At 43.2% G+C, this 19,198-nt stretch overlaps 1 protein-coding gene across 1 annotated transcript in view; it reads left to right on the plus strand.

The window, feature by feature from the left end:
• hsd17b4 (hydroxysteroid (17-beta) dehydrogenase 4) overlaps positions 1-19,198 on the plus strand; it is a 59,050-nt gene that overhangs the window by 16,806 nt on the left and 23,046 nt on the right. Inside the window, exons 12-14 of the mRNA XM_054731597.2 lie at positions 8,061-8,170; positions 18,728-18,840; positions 19,019-19,142. Of these exons, the coding sequence (XP_054587572.1) occupies positions 8,061-8,170; positions 18,728-18,840; positions 19,019-19,142 (347 nt within the window). The remainder of the gene's footprint in view (positions 1-8,060; positions 8,171-18,727; positions 18,841-19,018; positions 19,143-19,198) is intronic.

The following is a 19,198-nucleotide window of genomic DNA, read 5'->3' on the forward strand; positions in this document are numbered from 1 at the left end:
GGCTGTGTCAGGTTGGAGGGAATTAAGGTTATTTAAGCGGTTCAGACTTAATAAAGTGGTAGATATGATGTTTCACAAGGTGCTGCTAAGAGTTATGTGAAATCTTACTTGTGATTTTACGATATAAAACATAATAATAATCAACTTCTCCTCCATGTTTGCTCGGAGATGTACGGAGCATCCTGTCCGCTCATTGGTCAGTGAATGAAACCTCCGTTGATTGGTCCTCGTCCGAGCGACAGCGAAGAAAAGTTGAAAATGTTTCAACTTTCTGGGATTGCGTCGCTGGGTCGCCTGTGCACGACACGTGCACGAGCGCAAAATTTCACACGCACGTTTTTCGCGTTTCGCTTAGTAGGAGGGAGACCCGCGATTATCGCTTTGTCGCGCATGTCTCATTGAAAATGAATGGAGGAGAGGCGATGTCGCCTCCCGTGTGTCGAGCCCATCATGGTTACGTGGCTCAGGAGGGAATTGCAAACCGTTTGAGTCATATTGGAATCTTCTCACCAACAGTCAGACTCCAGAGAGATACAGGATTTCATGCAGATATTCCTTGTTTAGTGGAAGTGACACAGCCTGCAGATCTCTACACAAGTTCTCAGGTTGTCGGGATTTAAAGAAACGTGTTGCATTTATTGCAGCTCTTTGAATGCCCAGTACCCAAGCTGATATGTAGAAGTCACATTCAGCCGACATGTGCGGTTGATTTTAAATTTGTTTTGCTGATCTGTAGACATTTTTTTGCCTTATTTGGACTCTAAAATGTCACTAATAACAACATGGAGGAGCAACATTTCTGAACCTGAGTTTAATCAGCTGTTGTATTTTAATATTGTGCTCAGTATTAAAATCACACATTTAAACTAAATTATTAAATAAACGATAAACTGACCCAGTTAATGAAGGTCATACATTTTCAGTGGTCTCTAGCAGGAAGGAATGCCTTACATTGCGACGGCGGCACAGGAGTTAAGCGCTCGTCCCGTAATCGGAAGGTTGCAGGTTCGAGCCCCGCTCAGTCTGTCGCTGTCGTTGTGTCCTTGGGCAAGACACTTAACCCACCTTGCCTGCTGCTTGCCTGTTGGAGGGACCGGTGGCGCCAGTGCTCGGCAGCCTCGCCTCTTTCAGTGCGCCCCAGGGCAGCTGTGGCTACATCGTAGCTCATCCCCACCAGTGTGTGAATGTGTGTGTGGATGGGTGAATGACTGATTGTGTTGTAAAGCACCTTGGGGGGTTCTAGGACTCTAGAAGGCGCTATATCAAATTCAGGCCATTTGCCATTTATAAGTCGTTCTCTGGGGAAAATAACCCTGGTGCACCTGTTTGAGGAAGTAGAACTCAACTGGAACAGGAAGTGGTAGAAAATGACAGAATTTAGAGTCTTGTTTCCTGATATTTGGATTTCTTTTCTCTGATTGGGAACAAAAGCAACCCAACTTCCACTGACTCTGCTCCGCAAAGTTGATATTTTATCTCCACAAATAACTCTAGCCTGAAGGAGTTCTGCCGTGTGGTGAAGTTGCTAATGCTAACAGTTAGCTTCTGCTAGCCAAGATGCTCTCTGCTGTTTCCTGGTTGCCAAACCATCAACAGCCTTCCCCTTTTTGAGTCAAGATGGGTGAGTCCATGGATGTTAAGTGACAGTGTGACGTAGATCTGTCAGGATTTTCAAATCCTAGATTTTCACCATCTTTTTTTCTATCAGAGGCTTATGCAGGAGATAGGTGTAGGAGACTATTTTCATGTTCAAACTGCATAAAAATCTCAGAGCTGCCGATTATAATCAGAAATAATAAATAAAAAATGTATTTTCTGTGAAGTTGACCTTTAAATTTGCATGTTTAAATCAGCTCTAAAGAGGCAGATATAAAAAACTGGTCTGTCCTTGGTTCTTATTTCTAGTTATTTTTGATAAACTCAAGTCATAAATTAGAAATTGGTATCTGCTGGTCAGAGCTGCACAAGACACTGAACAGGCCCTCAGGTTTGACTAGTAATGCCCACAATCTAAAATAAAACTACACATGGAGGCAATTTGATAGAAGTGGAGGGAGTCAACAATTTAACCAACAAAACAACATAAACACAGTAGCGTGCAATACAAATACTAGAACATAAATGTACAACGAATACAGTAAAGAATAGTCAGAGTCATGGGTTAGAATCAAAGGTCTTAAGCCATGCTTGATTAAAACGTTCATTGAGAATCAATGGGACCATTCTAAGGTGTACTGTCATTACAAACAGTCACCTCCATTATGCCTTCATGTCACATGCAGTTGCTGGACCTCGGCACTCTAATGTGGAGCTAACTGGACAAGAAGTTGCTTTACTGTCCCTAAGGGAAATGAGATATTATTTCCACACCACTTCACCTGCTGACCCGTGTTGATGCAGAAGTTCTGTTCGGTAGGCCGTCCCATCAGGGAACATTAACAACAAACTATCATATTACAACAAAAAGGTGCTTTATCGCGCTTTCTTATTTCCATTAGAGGTCAAACGGTTACATCGTGTTCCCACCTGCAGACAACGAGGAGACGAGTGCCACTACCTGGAGAGAATTATAAACGTATCTGAGGAGTAAAAAGAGAATGAATGGGGTCTTTGAAGTCTTTGATGGAGAGAAGAGCTTTAAAGAGCAAGTCACCCCCTACCAGAGTCTAACTCCACTCCCACTTCATGTTTGAAAAATGCAACACATGCTGTTGCCAGGCAGACCGAGAGGGTGGAACCGCTAACAAATACACACACACACACTCAGGCTCACGACAGCATTGTGACATCATAATGTACCAGTTTACATCATAGCATACCTCTTAGCCAATAGCGGTGGCAGATTTAAATTAGAATACAGTGCAGAGTTTTTACCTGACAACGGCACAACACTGACAGTTTTAGGCAGAATATTTAAATTTTAACTAAAATGCACTGAAGTACCGAATTATTGACGACACGTGTCTGCAGCACGATTAGACACTCGTTTATTTAGTTTATCAGCAAAAAAAGTTGATTTGGGGGTGACTTGCTCTTTAATCTAGTCCTGAAAACAAAAGTTTCAGGTTGCCGTGACTTTAGATGTTCTAATGAAGGTTGATCATTACTGACTCCACACAACCAGAAGGTCTCGATCATTATCATTAATCAGAATCAGAAGATTTTTTATTGCCATTGTCATCAAATGCAAATCACTGACTAGGAACTTGTTTCACACATAAAAAATCACATAGTAGGTAATGACTGATAAATAATATGTAAAATTAGCAGCAGGATAAACAGTGCAAACATACTATTACAGTGGCTGGTAATGTAGATATCACAGAGTGTTGAGACAGACGGCAGAGGGGAAGAAACTGTTTTTGTGGCGAGAGGTTTTGGTCCTGATGGATCGTAGCCTCCTGCCAGACGGAAGCGTCTCAAACAGTCCGTGGCCAGGGTGAGAGATGTTGCCTGCAGTTCGGCCTGCTCTCCCTTGGGTCCTTGCGGCATACAGGTCATGGAGAGATGGAAGACTGTAGCCAATCGCCTTCTCGGCTGAGCGCACAATGCGTTGCAGTCTCTGTCTGTCCCTGACAGTAGCCCCAGCAAACCACACTGTGATGGAGGAGGTGAGGATGGACTCGGCTGTGGCAGTGCAGAACTGCACCATCATCTGGACCGGCAGCTTTGCTTTCTTCAGTTGTCGCAGGAAGAACAACCTCTGCTGGGCTTTCTTGATGATGGTGCTGATGGTTGGCTCCCACGTGAGGTCCCGTGTGATGCAGGTGCCCGGGAAACGAAAGGAGTCTGTGATGACGATAGGAGTGTTGTTGAAGGCAGGGGGGCTGTGACCTTCCTGAAGTCCACCATCAAATCCAGCTGGTGGTCTTTCAGTGTGACCATGGTGAAATGTTCTAAACGATGATGCATCAACATAAAAATCCCCTTTTACACGCCATAATCTTTATTAGAGTACAGGTAAAGTCTTCTCTTCGCAGCCAACTTTGCTCTTTCATGTGTGATGACACTTTTGGGAAGATAAATCTTACGTTGAGTGCAAAGAAATGCTGTTTGAAATGTGGAGATGAGTTCGTTTTACTGTCATATCTTGGTATCGTTGTAAAAGCAGCAGGGTTACGACCAGCTAGTTCCACAAAAAGGGGAAGAGAGAAAAGGAAAGGTGAGTATAACGCTGAACACATCAATCCCCAAAGGTCTGATGCAAACAAGAGGTTTGCGAATGCTGCTGATTATTTCTCTCCGCTCCTCCGCCCTCTCTGTACCCTCGTGGCGGTATAAACGCTAATTGAACGGGGGTGGCTGGTTTTCCCACAGGGTGCTCGCTGGTCTCATTACCATGTCTTTGTTCCTCCTCATTTGTAGCTTAATGCAGAGACTTGTTGCTGCCTCTGTTTGGTAACCACTTACCACTTGATTGATGATAATGAGCAGCTCTGGTCTTCTCGATCCCGTTCGAGTTCTGCTTCTCAGACGTCTCTGCTGGTTTGAACCTGCATAGGTGCTGAAGCCTCGTGTTTCCTGGGTAATAGTGGTGTTATAGGAGAGATGGGTTTGTGTGGAACAATGTGGAACATTTAACACTTCGGTTTGTTTTCTGCTTCTGGGTCTAAAAAGATAGTCCTTTTCCTCGTTATTTCATTTAAAGCCACAATCCGGAGTATTTTGTATCTTGACGGCACCATTTAGTGACTGACAAATGTATCGCACCTGAAAACTGCCGTTTTCACTTCCGTATTTACTGTTGAAAGCAACGTTCGTGAACGTGCATCTCGACCCGCCAAACAGAGCTAAAACACATTGTTTTACAAATATTATTATTATGTTATGTTGTCTATTCATAATGTGCTGTTCAAATTGAATGAGGCTCTATGGAACGAGGGTGGGTTTAGCAAAAAGAAAAATGACATATTGCTTCATTTCAACGTACAGGTTAAGACTACCACTATTACAGATTTCTAAAACATACGTAAACTCTGAAATGGGCTAAACTCAGGGTTGTAGCTTTAGCTCTGATATCAAAGTTCCCTGGAGCACAAATCTTACATTCATTCCTGTAAGTTAGGGCTGGGCGATATATCATCCATCTATCCATCCATTTTCTGAACCCGCCTGTCCATGTAGGGTTGCGAGGGGGCTGGTGCCTATCTCCAGAGGTCAACGGGCAATCTGGCGGGGGTACACCCTGGACTAAGTGCCAGTCCATCGCAGGGCAACACAGAGACACACAGGACAAGCAATCATGCACACACACACTCACACCTAAGGACAATTTAGACAGACCAATCAACCTAACCCAGTACCTTCTTGCTGCAAGACAACAGCTCTAACCACTGTGCCACTGTGCAGCCCGGGTGATATATCGATATTTTTAAAATATCGATATAATTTTTAAACAAGATACAAGGTGACTTTATATCTTTATATCGATATAACTGGTCAAAGTGCTATGCTAGCGATTAGCCGTTATGCTAGCGACATGTCGCTCCATCTCTAAGTGGTTATTACGTGCATTCTCACAAGTTTGCTCAATCTGAGAGCCTCTGAATAAGTGTACTGCTCTAAACTTTGCGTTTGGCGTCCTGGTTTTTAATTATTTGGGGACATTCAATGCTAACGGAGATCTGGTTTTCCATCCTGCTTGTGCGGAGACGAGCCAAACCCCTCCCCTGTGTAATCGGGAAACATCTACGGCCAAATGACCTCAAATGTATTGTAAGGGTTTGAATAGTAGACTATAGGGTTAACATTTTATTTTGAAGGTGAGCTCAATGGGTGAGAAATGTTCCGGTTCCAGTATTGCTATGCTAGTAAATACTCTGTTACAAGTGATTCTGTTGAAAAGGTTAAGAGTTTGTAAGGCGTGGTTTACGGCGACAGTAGCCCAAAAATAATACTCATAAAAGAGCAACCAGAGACTCTGAGGCCCTGTCCACACGTAGCCGGGGATCTGCCAAAACGTAGATATTTTCCTACGTTTTGGCCTGTCATCCACACGAAAACTGAGTTTTTTCACACGAAAACGGAGTTTTTTAAAAACTCCGGCCAAAGTGAAGATCTGCGTTTTCTCCGTTTTGGGTGTCTGCGTGTGGACAGACAAAACCGGAGTTTTAAGGTCCGCAACGTCACTTTCCGCGACTAAAAAATGCTGACATCACGTGTGCGACCTGTGTTTACACTAGCCGACATCACGGAAGCCTTCAGAGCTGCGCTCTGTCACTACCCGATCCATCAATTGTCCAAGCGCTTTCTGCTTGTTTGTTTTTTGCAAGCGGAATTACTGCTCCTTGCGGAAGACCACAGACGAAGGACGGGGGAAGTACTGCCGCCTACAGGTCTGGCATGTCCTTAACAACGTATTTATCCGGGTACGTGTGGACAGAGTCTGTTTTTAAAACGCGGTGGTGTGGATGCAAGTTTTTGGAGGGGCGGATATTCGTTTTTAAAAAACCCCGGCTACGTGTGGACTAGGCCTTAGTCATTACAGTATAGTCGCTGATATGAGCCAACACTGTTAGATTCCAGCCATGTTTGCCCTAATAACTAATAACGCCACCATGCATGGCCCATGTGATCTTCAGTAAATGCAATTACATCGAGATATAAGTTTTGGTCCGTATCGCCCAGCCCTACTGTAAGTTGTAGCTTTGCACTAATTTAAAGACCAAGTTATCTGGGAAGCCATTTTTTACTTTTTCTTTTAGAAATATGATCGGTCACATGCAGGCCAAACATAAAAATAGTCTTCTACCTCTATTTCCTGTATTAGCCGCTGACAGAAAACAGACAGGGAAACGCTCAGAATAGAAAAGCCAGCCAGATCTATGCGTAGACTTGCCCATCTTGGCTTGCCATGGCGTTGTCGATTTAGCATCCGAGAGAGAGCAGAGCCTGTCTCAGCTAGCAGAAGCTAACTAGTAACATTAGTAACGCCACAACACGGCAGAACTACTTCAGGCTTGTGGTATTTGTGGAGATAAAATATCAACATTGCAAAACAGTCAGCTGAAGAGTTGTGTTGCTGTTAGCCAATCAGAAGTGAGATGTTCGAATATCAGGAAATAAGACTCCAAATCCTGCTGTCTTCTGCTTCCCTCTGTTCTGGCTAACTTCTAGTTCCAGACACAGGAGCACCAGAGCTTTTTTTCCTCACAGAAATTGACTCACAAGGCATTACATCCTAGCAGAGTCCACAGCAGATGTTTGAAAAGTGAATGAACTTGCTCTTTAAAGCCCAGTCGGGACCGTGCCGATCATAAATCTGGGCCTTGAAACACGTTGGATTGTGTTGGTCTGACAAACGAACGTGGTGCTTGTTAAAGTGGCGTGTCAGAGAGCCAGGCGACGAAAGTGTGCAGCACTTTGCTCTTCCACCATGTTGGTTTACTCCATTTGATCTCACGAGTTCTTGTCTGGGTGGAGAATGTCCGTGAGTGAAAGCAGTTTGTGTGTAGTGTCTTTTGGCAGAACACCACACACAGCAGGACCAAAATGTTATATCCAAGATTTTTTAATCTCCGCACGTGTCTCTTGTTTTCCCGGCAATTCTCAACCCACACCTGAAATCTGAGCTTTCGATTTTAATTTCTGATGACAACGTCCACGTACCTGACAGATCACGAAGATTTGGGATTGTAGTTCAGAAGCACTTTAATTACAACAATAAATATTACTAATACTGTTTTCAGTCTCATGAAATTGAGGTAATACATATTTACAGAAAAGATGCGTCTAAATTGAAATATGCACTAAAAACATTAATATCAATGGGAAACGTTGAACAACGTTCTTATTTACTTGGAAGAACTAAAAGACAAAAGGCATTACTCATTGATCTCATATCTGTTTTTCAAAATAAGAGGCTTATACCAGCAGCTAGCTGTGAATGCTGTAAGATCCGTAGCATAAAATGTAAGCTAATTTCTTAGCATAGTTGTATAAAGGTATCTGATTTCCTGCGTGGTCTACAGCTTCAGATACCTGAGGTATAATGGTTTGTGCAAAATCATTTTGTGTGCCGCCTCATCAGCTGAAATATCCCTCCTTTCATCTCTGTACAGAGTCTCTGGAGTCAATTTTGAGCGCGCTGTCTCAAGTGGAGTCTGGAGAAGCTGGTGCAAATCCCACGGCAGGTCTGGGATCGGCAGCATCCGGATCAGGAGCTAATCCTGTGAGTAAAAACACAAACGCTGAATTCATAGTTTTCTCTTGCCTGCTGTAAACATTAATGTGAGGGTAAATACACTCACTGGCCACTTTATTGGGTACACCTGTCCAACTGCTCGTTAACGTAAATGACATCAGCCAATCGCATGGTGGCAACTCAATGCATTTAGGCATGTTGACACGGTTGAGACGATCTGCTGCAGTTCAAACCGAGCCGGGAGCCGAATGACCAAGCGGTGTTAAGGTAAATGCGTAGAATTTCCCCCCCCCCAATCAACCAGCAAACTATTAGCAAGAAAAATGCTGTTGAGCAACTCAAAAGTGAAGCAGCATCAACTAAAAGAGCTGCGGTGTTTCTGTGGTCTCCCTCAGAGATCCACAAGTGACCAGCATGACTACAGCCTCGCATCGGAGATGGCCCGGCTGCCCCAGGAAATGGAGGAGAGACAGGAGAAGCTGGGCACCCGCTCAGGTTTCTTATGTAGCCCCACTAACATGTTTGACCAAGCAGTTAAATGACACAGCATTTCCTCTCATTCAACCATCGAAATAAAGTACAGAAATATAATTTTACTTACTGATAAAAAAAGAAGCAGAAACTGCTTGAATGATCTGTTAGTGCAGTCAATAACCACAGCTTGCCCTCTGTGTCCAAATAATTCCACGATTAACATACAAACTTATGGAGGACACAGCGGAAGTTCAGAGAGTCAAAATGGCCGAACATCTATTAACGTGAGGCTGAGGGCTTTCCCCAGACGTAGCTTTGGACTCACGTGGGTCTGATGCTCATTAATTATTCAGAAATTTAGACTTTTAATACACTTAAACAGAAGAGTGACAGAAAAATGCACCCCCCTCAGAGTTGTCTTGAGTGTAAACTAGATCATTTAAACCTAAAACATGTTTTGGTACCAGGCTGTAAACATGTTTATTTCTGCTGTGAAATTGGTATTTTTAACATGGGAGTCAATGAGGATTTGCTTGCTTCTGACACCAGCCCCTAGTGTATGAGGGTGGAACTGCAATTTTTGTCACTTCCTGTTTAACTTCATATCCAGACCTGAATTATGGGGGCTTGGTAGCAGCAAGGATGTGAACAAAGGCGCAGCCTGCTGCCTGCGCCAACGAGAGGTTAAACAGCAAGTGTGTCACGGTCCTTAATCGCCATAAAAAAAATTAATCGTAAACATTTTTATACGTATTCAGAATTGTTTATATCCACGTCACAATGCATGAAAAAACTGATTTAAGCCCCCCCTAGGCTACAAGACAGTCTAAACTTTTTTTTACATGTTACAATGACAACTAAAACTACAATAAAATAAATCATGACAAATCGATCTTTATGAAAAAAAAGAAAGAAAAATCAACTTTTTTACATTTTTATATTTGGTAGAAAGGAGGCAGGCGGTAACTTTATCCAAATGAAATGCTTTTGGGAGGGATATGCTTACAGCATTCACCTTGAAACCCTCAGCAGAACTTCCTCTGAACTCTACACTACACCTCCATATATTAGAGATGCACGTTTTACAAAATTTCTTTAACCAGTTGTTGACGCCCTCTAACGGTTAACAGCTGGTTAAGCTGAAACAAATTGCTTGGGTGCAAATTGTCTAGAACAATTCAAATACATTTAATCAAGATTAATTAAATACAAAGCCTTTGATTAATTAGATATTTTTTATCAAGTCCCACCCCTCAGGGCTGCTGAGAACGTTCATGTTTTTAGAAACAAGATCAAGACTCATCGTTTTAGCTTAGCTTTTAACTGAATACTATCACTTTTTAAATAATTTAATTACTTGGATTATATATTTATTTATCAATTAATTTTTATTCATTTATTTAATGTATTCTTTCTTTATACGTGCTTTATACGTGCTTTTAAACAGTTTTAGATATTTTAATATCTATGTAACTTTTTATATTACAATTTTCATTTTAGTTCTTTTGATTTTATATTTTAACCTTAATTTAACCTTTTTCCAGTGCTTCCTCTGTGGGAGCCCTCTGCCCCGGCGGCGGCGGTCGGCTGTGGTGGCCTGGGTGCTTTCCAGGTGTGCCTAGGTGGAGGTGGGGGTCTCTGCCCTCCCTGCCCTGGGCGCCTGGTGTCAGTGCCTCGGCTGCTGCTGTGGATCTGCTGCTGCCGGGGCGGATGGCTCCCCTGATGGTGTTTCCTTATCCTTATCCTAGCTGGTCTGGCTCATCTGTTCTCAGTCAATCATGCTATTTTACCATGGGGAAGGGGGCATGTATGTATATATGTGTGTGTGTGTGTGTGTGTGTGTGTGTGTGTGTGTGTGTGTGTGTGTGTGTGTGTGTGTGTGTGTGTGTGTGTGTGTGTGTGTGTGTGTGTGTGTGTGTGTGTGTGTGTGTGTGTGTGTGTGTGTGTGTGTGTGTGTGTGTGTGTGTGTGTGTGTGTGTGTGTGTGTGTGTGTGTGTGTGTCGGAGGATGAGTGTTGTGAAGGGGTTTTTATTGTCAGACTGTTTTTAAAATTCTGGGGATGGGAGGGAATGTGGGTATGCGGGGCCTTTTTAATTTGTTAAGCACTTTGAGTTGCATGTATTGTAGGATAAAGTGCTATATAAATAAAAGTTGATTGATTGATTGAGTTGACCCCTAATAATTACACAATAAAATAAAACTGGTTATTCTGTAGTTGTTTTTTTAACATGAGACACTAAATAGATGGTTTTTAAAACATGTTGAAATTGTTAAAGTTTCATATTTCTGGTATTAAGGGGTTAAAGCAGCCTGGTCTGGTTCAGGAGCACGATGGGGTTCACTTCCTCTGGCTATTATTGAAGTAGCTGACATTCAACATTTTCAGGAAATATTTTGACTTTATTCTCAACAATTCTCGACACTTCCTCGTTATTTGTGTTTTTCCGTGGCGCTAATACGCCGTAGTGGCAACTTGTACAAACTTTGCCCTTCTGAGTCATTTTCACTGACCCACTGTAGGAGTAGTTCTCTCCATCAACACTGGCCTCTTCTTGTTTCTTTCTGCTGCTGCATTTGGGATGTTTTTGAGCTGGACTGTTTGGCCGTCGGGACTGCAGACAACGTCTGAAAGTACACAGCTGTAAACTCTCTGGCTGTTTCAAACATGGCATCTCATGACTCTTTTATAACCCTGCTCAGTATTAAGTCAGGAACAATAACACATTTCTCAGACAAACTCCTGAAACACACACAAGAACTTTCCCTGTAAATGTATAAACCCGTCACACCAGACTCGTGCCTGCTCAGATTAGCTTTTAGAGATTGCAACGCACAAAAGATGCAGGAGCACGAGAGAGAGCGGCGGCGGCTCCCTCGGTAGCTGTTCCTTCACTTTACTGTGTTTCCTGTCACTGAATCACTGAGCGAACTGGTGACAGCTCACTTATTTCTGCATGGCTTTAATAATACACTATGATGCAAGTAAAATCACAACATATGAAAGGATCACCTTCATGACGGCACCTGTATCTTATTCTGTTAACATCCTGGTATCTGCAAATGTCGCTTTATTTTAATGAGTATTACTACACTTAAGACTGGTCTCTTTTCTTACTATATAATAACTTAGCAAATATGTGGAGTATTTTTTTAAATGCGTACCAGAGGTGTGATCCTATTAGTAAAAATATCAAACCCATGCAGAAGATCTGGGTTCAATTCTGGATGTGTTTAGAGTTTCTTTTTTACATTAACTCATTCACTGCCATTGACGACTAAAGTCGTCATTTTAGATCCAACCGTTCACTGCCAATGACGACTAAAGTCGTCATTTTAGATCCAACCGTTCACTGCCATTGACGACTAAAGTCGTCATTTTAGATCCAACCGTTCACTGCCAATGACGACTAAAGTCGTCATTTGCATTTTTTTACTGTTTGAGCATTGGAACGAGCCCCCGCGCTGAGAGAACAAACATCTCAGCCCTGAAGCCGATCTTCATCCGCATACGTCACAGATCACATGATCAGGAAGCAGACCATCCATGTGTTTGGAGATCGTTTTGGGCCGTTCCTGTAAAAAAAAGTGAGGCGCGAACCGGAGAAGCGTCTGCCGACCACAATTTGACAACGGATTATGAAAGAACGGATAACGCTCGAAACACACGGCTTCTTCCTGATGTAAGAGGTGAGTCTCCTCTTTGTTTAGGTTGTTTTGGCATCGACATCATGCTAGCGCGCAACGTTCTGTGACTCTTAAAAAAACAGTAAAAACGGTGAGAAACGCTGGCAGCGAAGGCCGTTAGTGATTAGGAAATGGCTGGCAGTGAATGAGTTAATGGTATATTTTTTACAGTAAGATGCCCAAATTTTTATTTGAGACTTGCCGAACGGCATTGAATTCACAGATAAAAAAGATGTAGGTTCAACTTTCATTTTGGAACAATTTTTCAATCAAGGGAAGGGAATGATCTGAGCATGCAGGAGGACTGACCCATCATAAACCTTTGTCGGCTGTGCTGAAGAGAAAGGTACAGAACCAAATTATTTAATTAATTAGCTGCACGTTCTCCTGTCCCCTGGCCTCCGGGACACACACACACACACACACACACACACACACACACACACACACACACACACACTTGTATTTATATACACACACACACATGCATATGCACATGTATTCACGCACGCACGCACGCACAGACATACATACATGCACACGTATGCACGCTAGCAGCACATGCACGCACACACATGCATATGCAGATGTATGCACGCACGTGCGCTCATACACACACATACATGCATGTGCACATGTATGCACGCTAGCAGCACATGCACGCACACACATGCATATGCAGATGTATGCACGCACGTGCGCTCAGACACATACATGCATGTGCACATGTATGCACGCTAACAGCACATGCACGCACAAACACACACACACAGATGCGCGCAAATGCATGCACACACACACACACACACACACACTTGTATTTATATGTTTGTGTGGACCTCCATTGACTTCCATTCATTTTAGTGACTCTACTATGCCTAACCCATACCCTAACTATAACCAATGGAGTTGTATTCCTAACCCTAACCTAAACTAATCTAAACTAAAAGTTAATTCACACCATACCTCTGAAACCAAGTATTAGGGTGTTCGGCATTGTGTGGACCAGCTAAATATCCACACATTACAGGTTAAAGTCAAAATTTGTCCACTTAAACATATACAGACAAGAACACTATCTCTCTCTCACACCCACACTTTGTGGTATTTGTATCCTCTCCAGAGTGTGTTTGTGTTGTCTGCTTGGGATTTGGAACAGAGTCACTCTGTAGCCTGAAGACAAACATCACCCTCGTGTCATCGTTGTGTGTGTGTGTGTGTGTGTGTGTTTTGCTTTTGTGCAGCTCTACACACACACCCACAGTTGCATTTTTATTTCTGTCCTTGTGGTGTAACTTTGTACTTTGTTAATCCGTGCTGGTGCTGTTCTTGTGTTTATTATCATGTCAGGTGTCTTTTTGGCTACACAAAGCATCGGTGGCGTTAAGTGCTTTATGTTCTGTTTAATCGTCTATAATCCGATTGTAAGGGGTGTAACTAGCTTATATGTTTTTAAAGAGGCAGTGTGATTATTATAGGCTGTAGCCGTAGTTTCTGCTTTATAAAACTGTTGTATTATTCAGAGTTGGTCCCGTGTTGCTTTCACATCAGCGTGTGTAATTTATGAGAGATGCCTTTCTGTGCTCTGCAGTTATGTAACGATGGAGTCAGTCCTTTTAGTCACATCTTGGAGATAATGCCATGCATGATCTGGTGCAATACTGCAGGATCTTGTGTGACCTGTTGGTGACCTGTTGGCTCTCTGTGAGTTGTGAATGAATCTCAGGCCCTGTCCACACGTAGCCGGGAATCTGCCAAAGCGTAGATATTTTTCTCCGTTTTGGGTGTCTGCGTGTGGACAGACAAAACCGGAGTTTTAAGGTCCGCAACGTCACTTTCCGCGACCAAAAATGCTGACGTCATGTGTGCGACCTGTGTTTACGCTAGCCGACGGCATGGATGCCCTCAGAGCTGCGCTCGCTTTATCAATTGTCCAAGCGCTTTTTGCTTCTTTGTTTTTGCAAGCGGAATTACTGCTCCTTGCGGAAGACCACAGACAACGCGGACTGGATACAATTCGGGGGAAGTACTGCCGCCTACAGGTCTGGCATGTCCTTAACAACGTATTTATCCGGGTACGTGTGGACAGAGTTTTGTTTTAAACGAGGTGGTGTGGATGCAAGTTTTTGGAGGGGCGGATATTTGTTTTTAAAAAAAAAACCCGGCTACGTGTGGATTAGACCTTAGTCACTTTCACAAGAAATTTAGCCCACTATTGGTAAAAAATGACTGAGCTCAAGCTATTTTTGTCTTTGCAAATCTCAGTTGGCTGTGACGGCGATCTAAGTTGACTCCAAAAGGTACTCAGCTGAATATTTTCTGAAAGCTTTATTAAAAACTGCATGGATACTTGGCTAACACGTACACAGGCTGATTTTCAGCGGTCAACATGAGCACAAAAGTAACTTTAGATTCAGATGCAGCGGAAACGTAAACATTTAGCATGAAACCACCATGTATGTGTAATCTTAGTTTAGCTTTAAGCCCAAGTTTCATTTTAATTACAATATACATTTTTTCCTCATACCCTCAAAAGGCCATCTGTGTGACAACATTAGAACATATAATATATGAGAACATGTAATGTGAAACTAAAGGCGGTGTGGGAACAGCTGTGGAAGCCCAGGATTTCCCACATGTGCATTTTAATGCAGTTTAATTTAAAGTAATCCTCCAGACGCCGGGCTTTACTGCTGGTTTCTGACCAGCTGAGAGGCGATACGAAGCAGGGTGTAAATCACACCACTCAGCCAGGCAGCAAATGCTTTTGACTGAAGCTTTGTGAGTGTTGATATGACAGATCAGCAGCTGCTGCAATAATATGACTCTAAATTAGCCAAAGAGGTATGATAACATTCTAATTAGCTTTTAATGAATTAATAACATTTATCAACATAAATGAGGCATTGGATTTCCCAGCTCACTTTGTGTCATTTGCAAAGATTGACCATAATATTAAAACCACTGAGCCGAGGCCAGAGGAAGTCACAGAGCTGAATCGGCGTGTGTGAGTAATCATCTAAACCCTTTTTCTTTAGTGGATGTGGCTCAACCTGACTCACCTCTACATGGTGTGGGTTGTTGTACATTACAAGTGAAAAACAAGTGTGTCACAAATACCCCCTCACCTCTCCAGGCTGGAGGAGCAGCGGCTCTACTCTGAGCCCCTCCCAGAAATCGGAGCTATTAAGCTTGTAGCAGCCTGAGCGGGGGATGGGTGAGCATGGCCAGCTCCAGTTTGTTTTCTTAAAGTGTGTAATGGTTTAATTTACATGTTATTTAATGGGCCATAAGACATAAGATTCCATAGTAAATGTGAAATCAACCTTATGGATCTGTGGGTACTGTTTAACCAGAAGATTGGAACTTTTTATTGCAGGGATTATGTAACAACTTCGTATTAATTCAGAGACAACAGAAGAGAGATTCAAGCTTTAAAAGTTTAAAGATTTATTACTAAACAAATTAAAACTAGACTAACTTTAACACTAAATGTATGGTGTAACTAAGGTGGATGAGATGGAGAATGGTGTAGTGTGGAATGTTGCTCAGAACCAGCAAATCCGAAGAAACGATTAGTTCTGGTGGGAAATGAAGGTGATGTCTTCGCGCTAAGCTTTGGTTAGGAGATTCATAAACACATTCGACACCATTCCGTCGGTCTATAAACCCTTAGCGGAAGTCCCCGTTAGATCAGGAGGTGTAGAGGTCCAGCTTGGGCCTTTGGAGCCAAAGCCTGTAGAAACAGCCGCGGCAGCCGACCACCAGTCTTGAGATACTTCCGGGTCACGACAGTTAATCGGCATCTAACAAGACCCAAACCTGGGTCGTGATGGTTCAGCTTTTATTCTGAAAAGGAACCGTTGCAGCAGGTGGAACAGCAACAGATTTTATCCAGCTTGTCGTTGGTTCTTTCGGCTGAAGAGGAAGTTACGGATTGGCCACTCCGACAACTTCTCTAGAACGCTTTGAACTGGCGTTAAAGATGACGTGGGCATAGTTTTATACTTCGGATGTTTTGGTTTATGGTCGAATGAAAAGATGACAGATTTACCAAGCACCACCAAAACCACGCTTCCGTCAGATCTGGCAGATTCTGATTGGATCAGTAAAAGCAATGTGTCATGTCTTAACGCTACGTGAGATCAGTCCTAGTGGAAACATTTAAAGTCATATTACTTATTATATTCTATAGGATTATAATAAAGTCATTAATATTTTCATTTCACAGATTGGTCACATCTTATTATTGACTAACACTTTGTTTGATTAGCTTTATTAAAATAGAGTTCTTTGATTTATTAAAAGGAGAGAGTCCTTTCTTCTTTCTTCTCTTTGAGCTGGAAAGAAAACAGTTCATAACAAATGCATGAGACCTTGAGGCCATATCTCATGCAGACTAGTTCTGTGTCAGAGGAGAGGGGAAAATGACTTTTAGGTGGAAAACAGTCATTTCATTCCGTTAAAAGTGACAGAGCCCTAAAGCAGCTCATTCTGGAAGGTACTGAAACTATCAAAATTAAAACTGCTGGAGTTGGTTTATGTGAGAGGAATTTAGTGCAAAGACCGTCATGGATATGTTTTGTATGGACCATAGAACTAAAGTCATAATAGGTCTTGTTTAAGCTGCAGTGAGATGCTCCTCTTGTTGATGATGTAAAGACATTAGTGACATGGTGTTATACTGTTAAGTTTAAGATTTTCTGCCCATTTTCGGACATTAACTCAAACAAATCAAACTTCTCTCAGTTCCTGATATCCCTGCCTGTCAAAGTCGAGTCATTTTTCATTTAAGGTGAAAAAAATCCAGAGTTGATCACATCTTTTTGCCCTTTACTGGTTTTGTTTGCTTGCTGAAGCAAATATATTGGCTTTTATTAGCTTTTAATTAGATTTTCATCCCACCTCAGTCAGGATCCATTAAACTGAAGGAGGTTGTGATTGCTGTAAATATTTACTCTTTTCATGCTTACCTTCAAACCTTTTAATATTGGTGATTAATTCCACTGACCTGACCTGTTTTTTTTAAATTTACAGTAACAGAAACGTAAACGATTTCTGTGAAGAAACTAGTCTTTATGCTCCTTTAGACACCTTTAGAGGGAAAGCAGAAAAAGTGGAGCCTTGGCTCTGAACACAATGATTTTCTTATTGGATACCATTTGAATGTTTGCCGGTGAAAGCTAAAGTTAAAGTCTCATTAGTCATCATCACACACTGGTGAAATTACATCTCCACATTTGACCGATCCCCTGGGGAGCGGTGAGCTGCTGCAGTGGCTGTGCTCGGGAACTATTTGGTGGTTTAACCCCCTCAATCCAACCCCTTAAAGCTGAGTGTCAAGCAGGAAGGCCTTGGGTTCCATTTGGTATGACCCGACCGTGGGTTTTAACCCAGATCTTTCAGTCCCAGGGCAGACACTCATAAAGCGTATTAGGAAGATTTTTTTTAAACATCTCTAATAAGAACAAGAATAATGCTCGACAACTCTGGGATCAGTACCTCCAAATCTGAGACCATGGTTCTCGACCGGGAAAGGGTGGCTTGCCAACTCCGGGTCGGGGGAGAGGTCCTACCTCAAGTGGAGGAGTTTAAGTATCTCGGGGTCTTGTTCAAGAGTGAGGGTAGGAGGGATCGGGAGATCGACAGGCGGATTGGTTCGGCGTCTGCAGTGATGCGGACGCTGAGCCGATCTGTCGTGGTGAAGAGGGAGCTGAGCCAGAAAGCCAGGCTCTCGATTTACCGGTCGATCTACGTCCCAATCCTCACCTATGGTCATGAGCTTTGGGTAATGACCGAAAGAACGAGATTGCGGATACAAGCGGCCGAAATGAGTTTCCTCCGTAGGGTGGCCGGGCTCAGCCTTAGAGATAGGGTGAGGAGCTCGGACATTCGGGAGGGACTCGAGTAGAACCGCTGCTCCTCCGGATCGAAAGGAGTCAGTTGAGGTGGTTTGGGCATCTGGTCAGGATGCCTCCTGGACGCCTCCCTGGGGAGGTGTTTCGGGCATGTCCTGCCGGCAGGAGGCCCCCGGGTCGACCCAGGACACGTTGGAGAGGTTACATCTCCAATCTGGTCCAGGAACGCCTTGGGGTCCTGCCGGAGGAGCTGGTGGAGGTGGCCGGGGAGAGGACGGTCTGGAGCTCCCTAGTTGCTGCCCCCGCGACCCGGATAAGCAGAGGAAGACGGCGACGACAAACTCTAATACTTTAACTACGTCTAAATGCCAAAAGTGACTTAATACTTTTAAAACCTTCAGATAAAAGTTTAATTTCAGGGTGTGCTGCTTTAACAGAAATAAAATCTGTAATTGTGACAAAGTTGAGCTGCGGATTAAAAACAAACCCAACAAACAGAATTATGCAACGTTTAAGTCACCGATTTAGCTTTCATCTCTTGTTTTGTCTCTTTTATTGTCCCCTCTAGGCCGCAGCTGCAGGACAAACCCTGTCAACGACCTCCTTCACTTACGACCATTTACAGTGTATTCTGTACGCGCTGGGGGTCGGCATGTCCACCAAAGACCCTGACCATCTCAAGTGAGCACCTTCACACGTCTGCGTCCTAAATAAACAGTCACCAATGCTTCAGTCGTTCTGTTGACCAGAACAAACACTGAGTCACGTGCACGTACGGCCATCTGGGCTGTTATTTTTGTCTGCCTTTTGCTTCGCCTGTGCTGTTTCACAGTTCACCAACGCTTAAATTCTGATGCAGGTTCCTGTATGAAGGTCATCCAGACTTCAGCTGCCTCCCGACGTTCGGCGTCATCCCCTCGTTCTCCGCCATAATGGGCGGTCAGATCCTGCAGATCCCTGGGATGGACATAAACTTAGCACAGGTTGGGAAGCAAAAACAAAAATCATATAAATATGTGCACGTGTGTGCGTGTGTGGC

Source organism: Nothobranchius furzeri, chromosome 17 (genome assembly GCF_043380555.1).
Source record: "Nothobranchius furzeri strain GRZ-AD chromosome 17, NfurGRZ-RIMD1, whole genome shotgun sequence".
In the NCBI taxonomy this organism is placed as follows: Eukaryota; Metazoa; Chordata; class Actinopteri; order Cyprinodontiformes; family Nothobranchiidae; genus Nothobranchius; species Nothobranchius furzeri.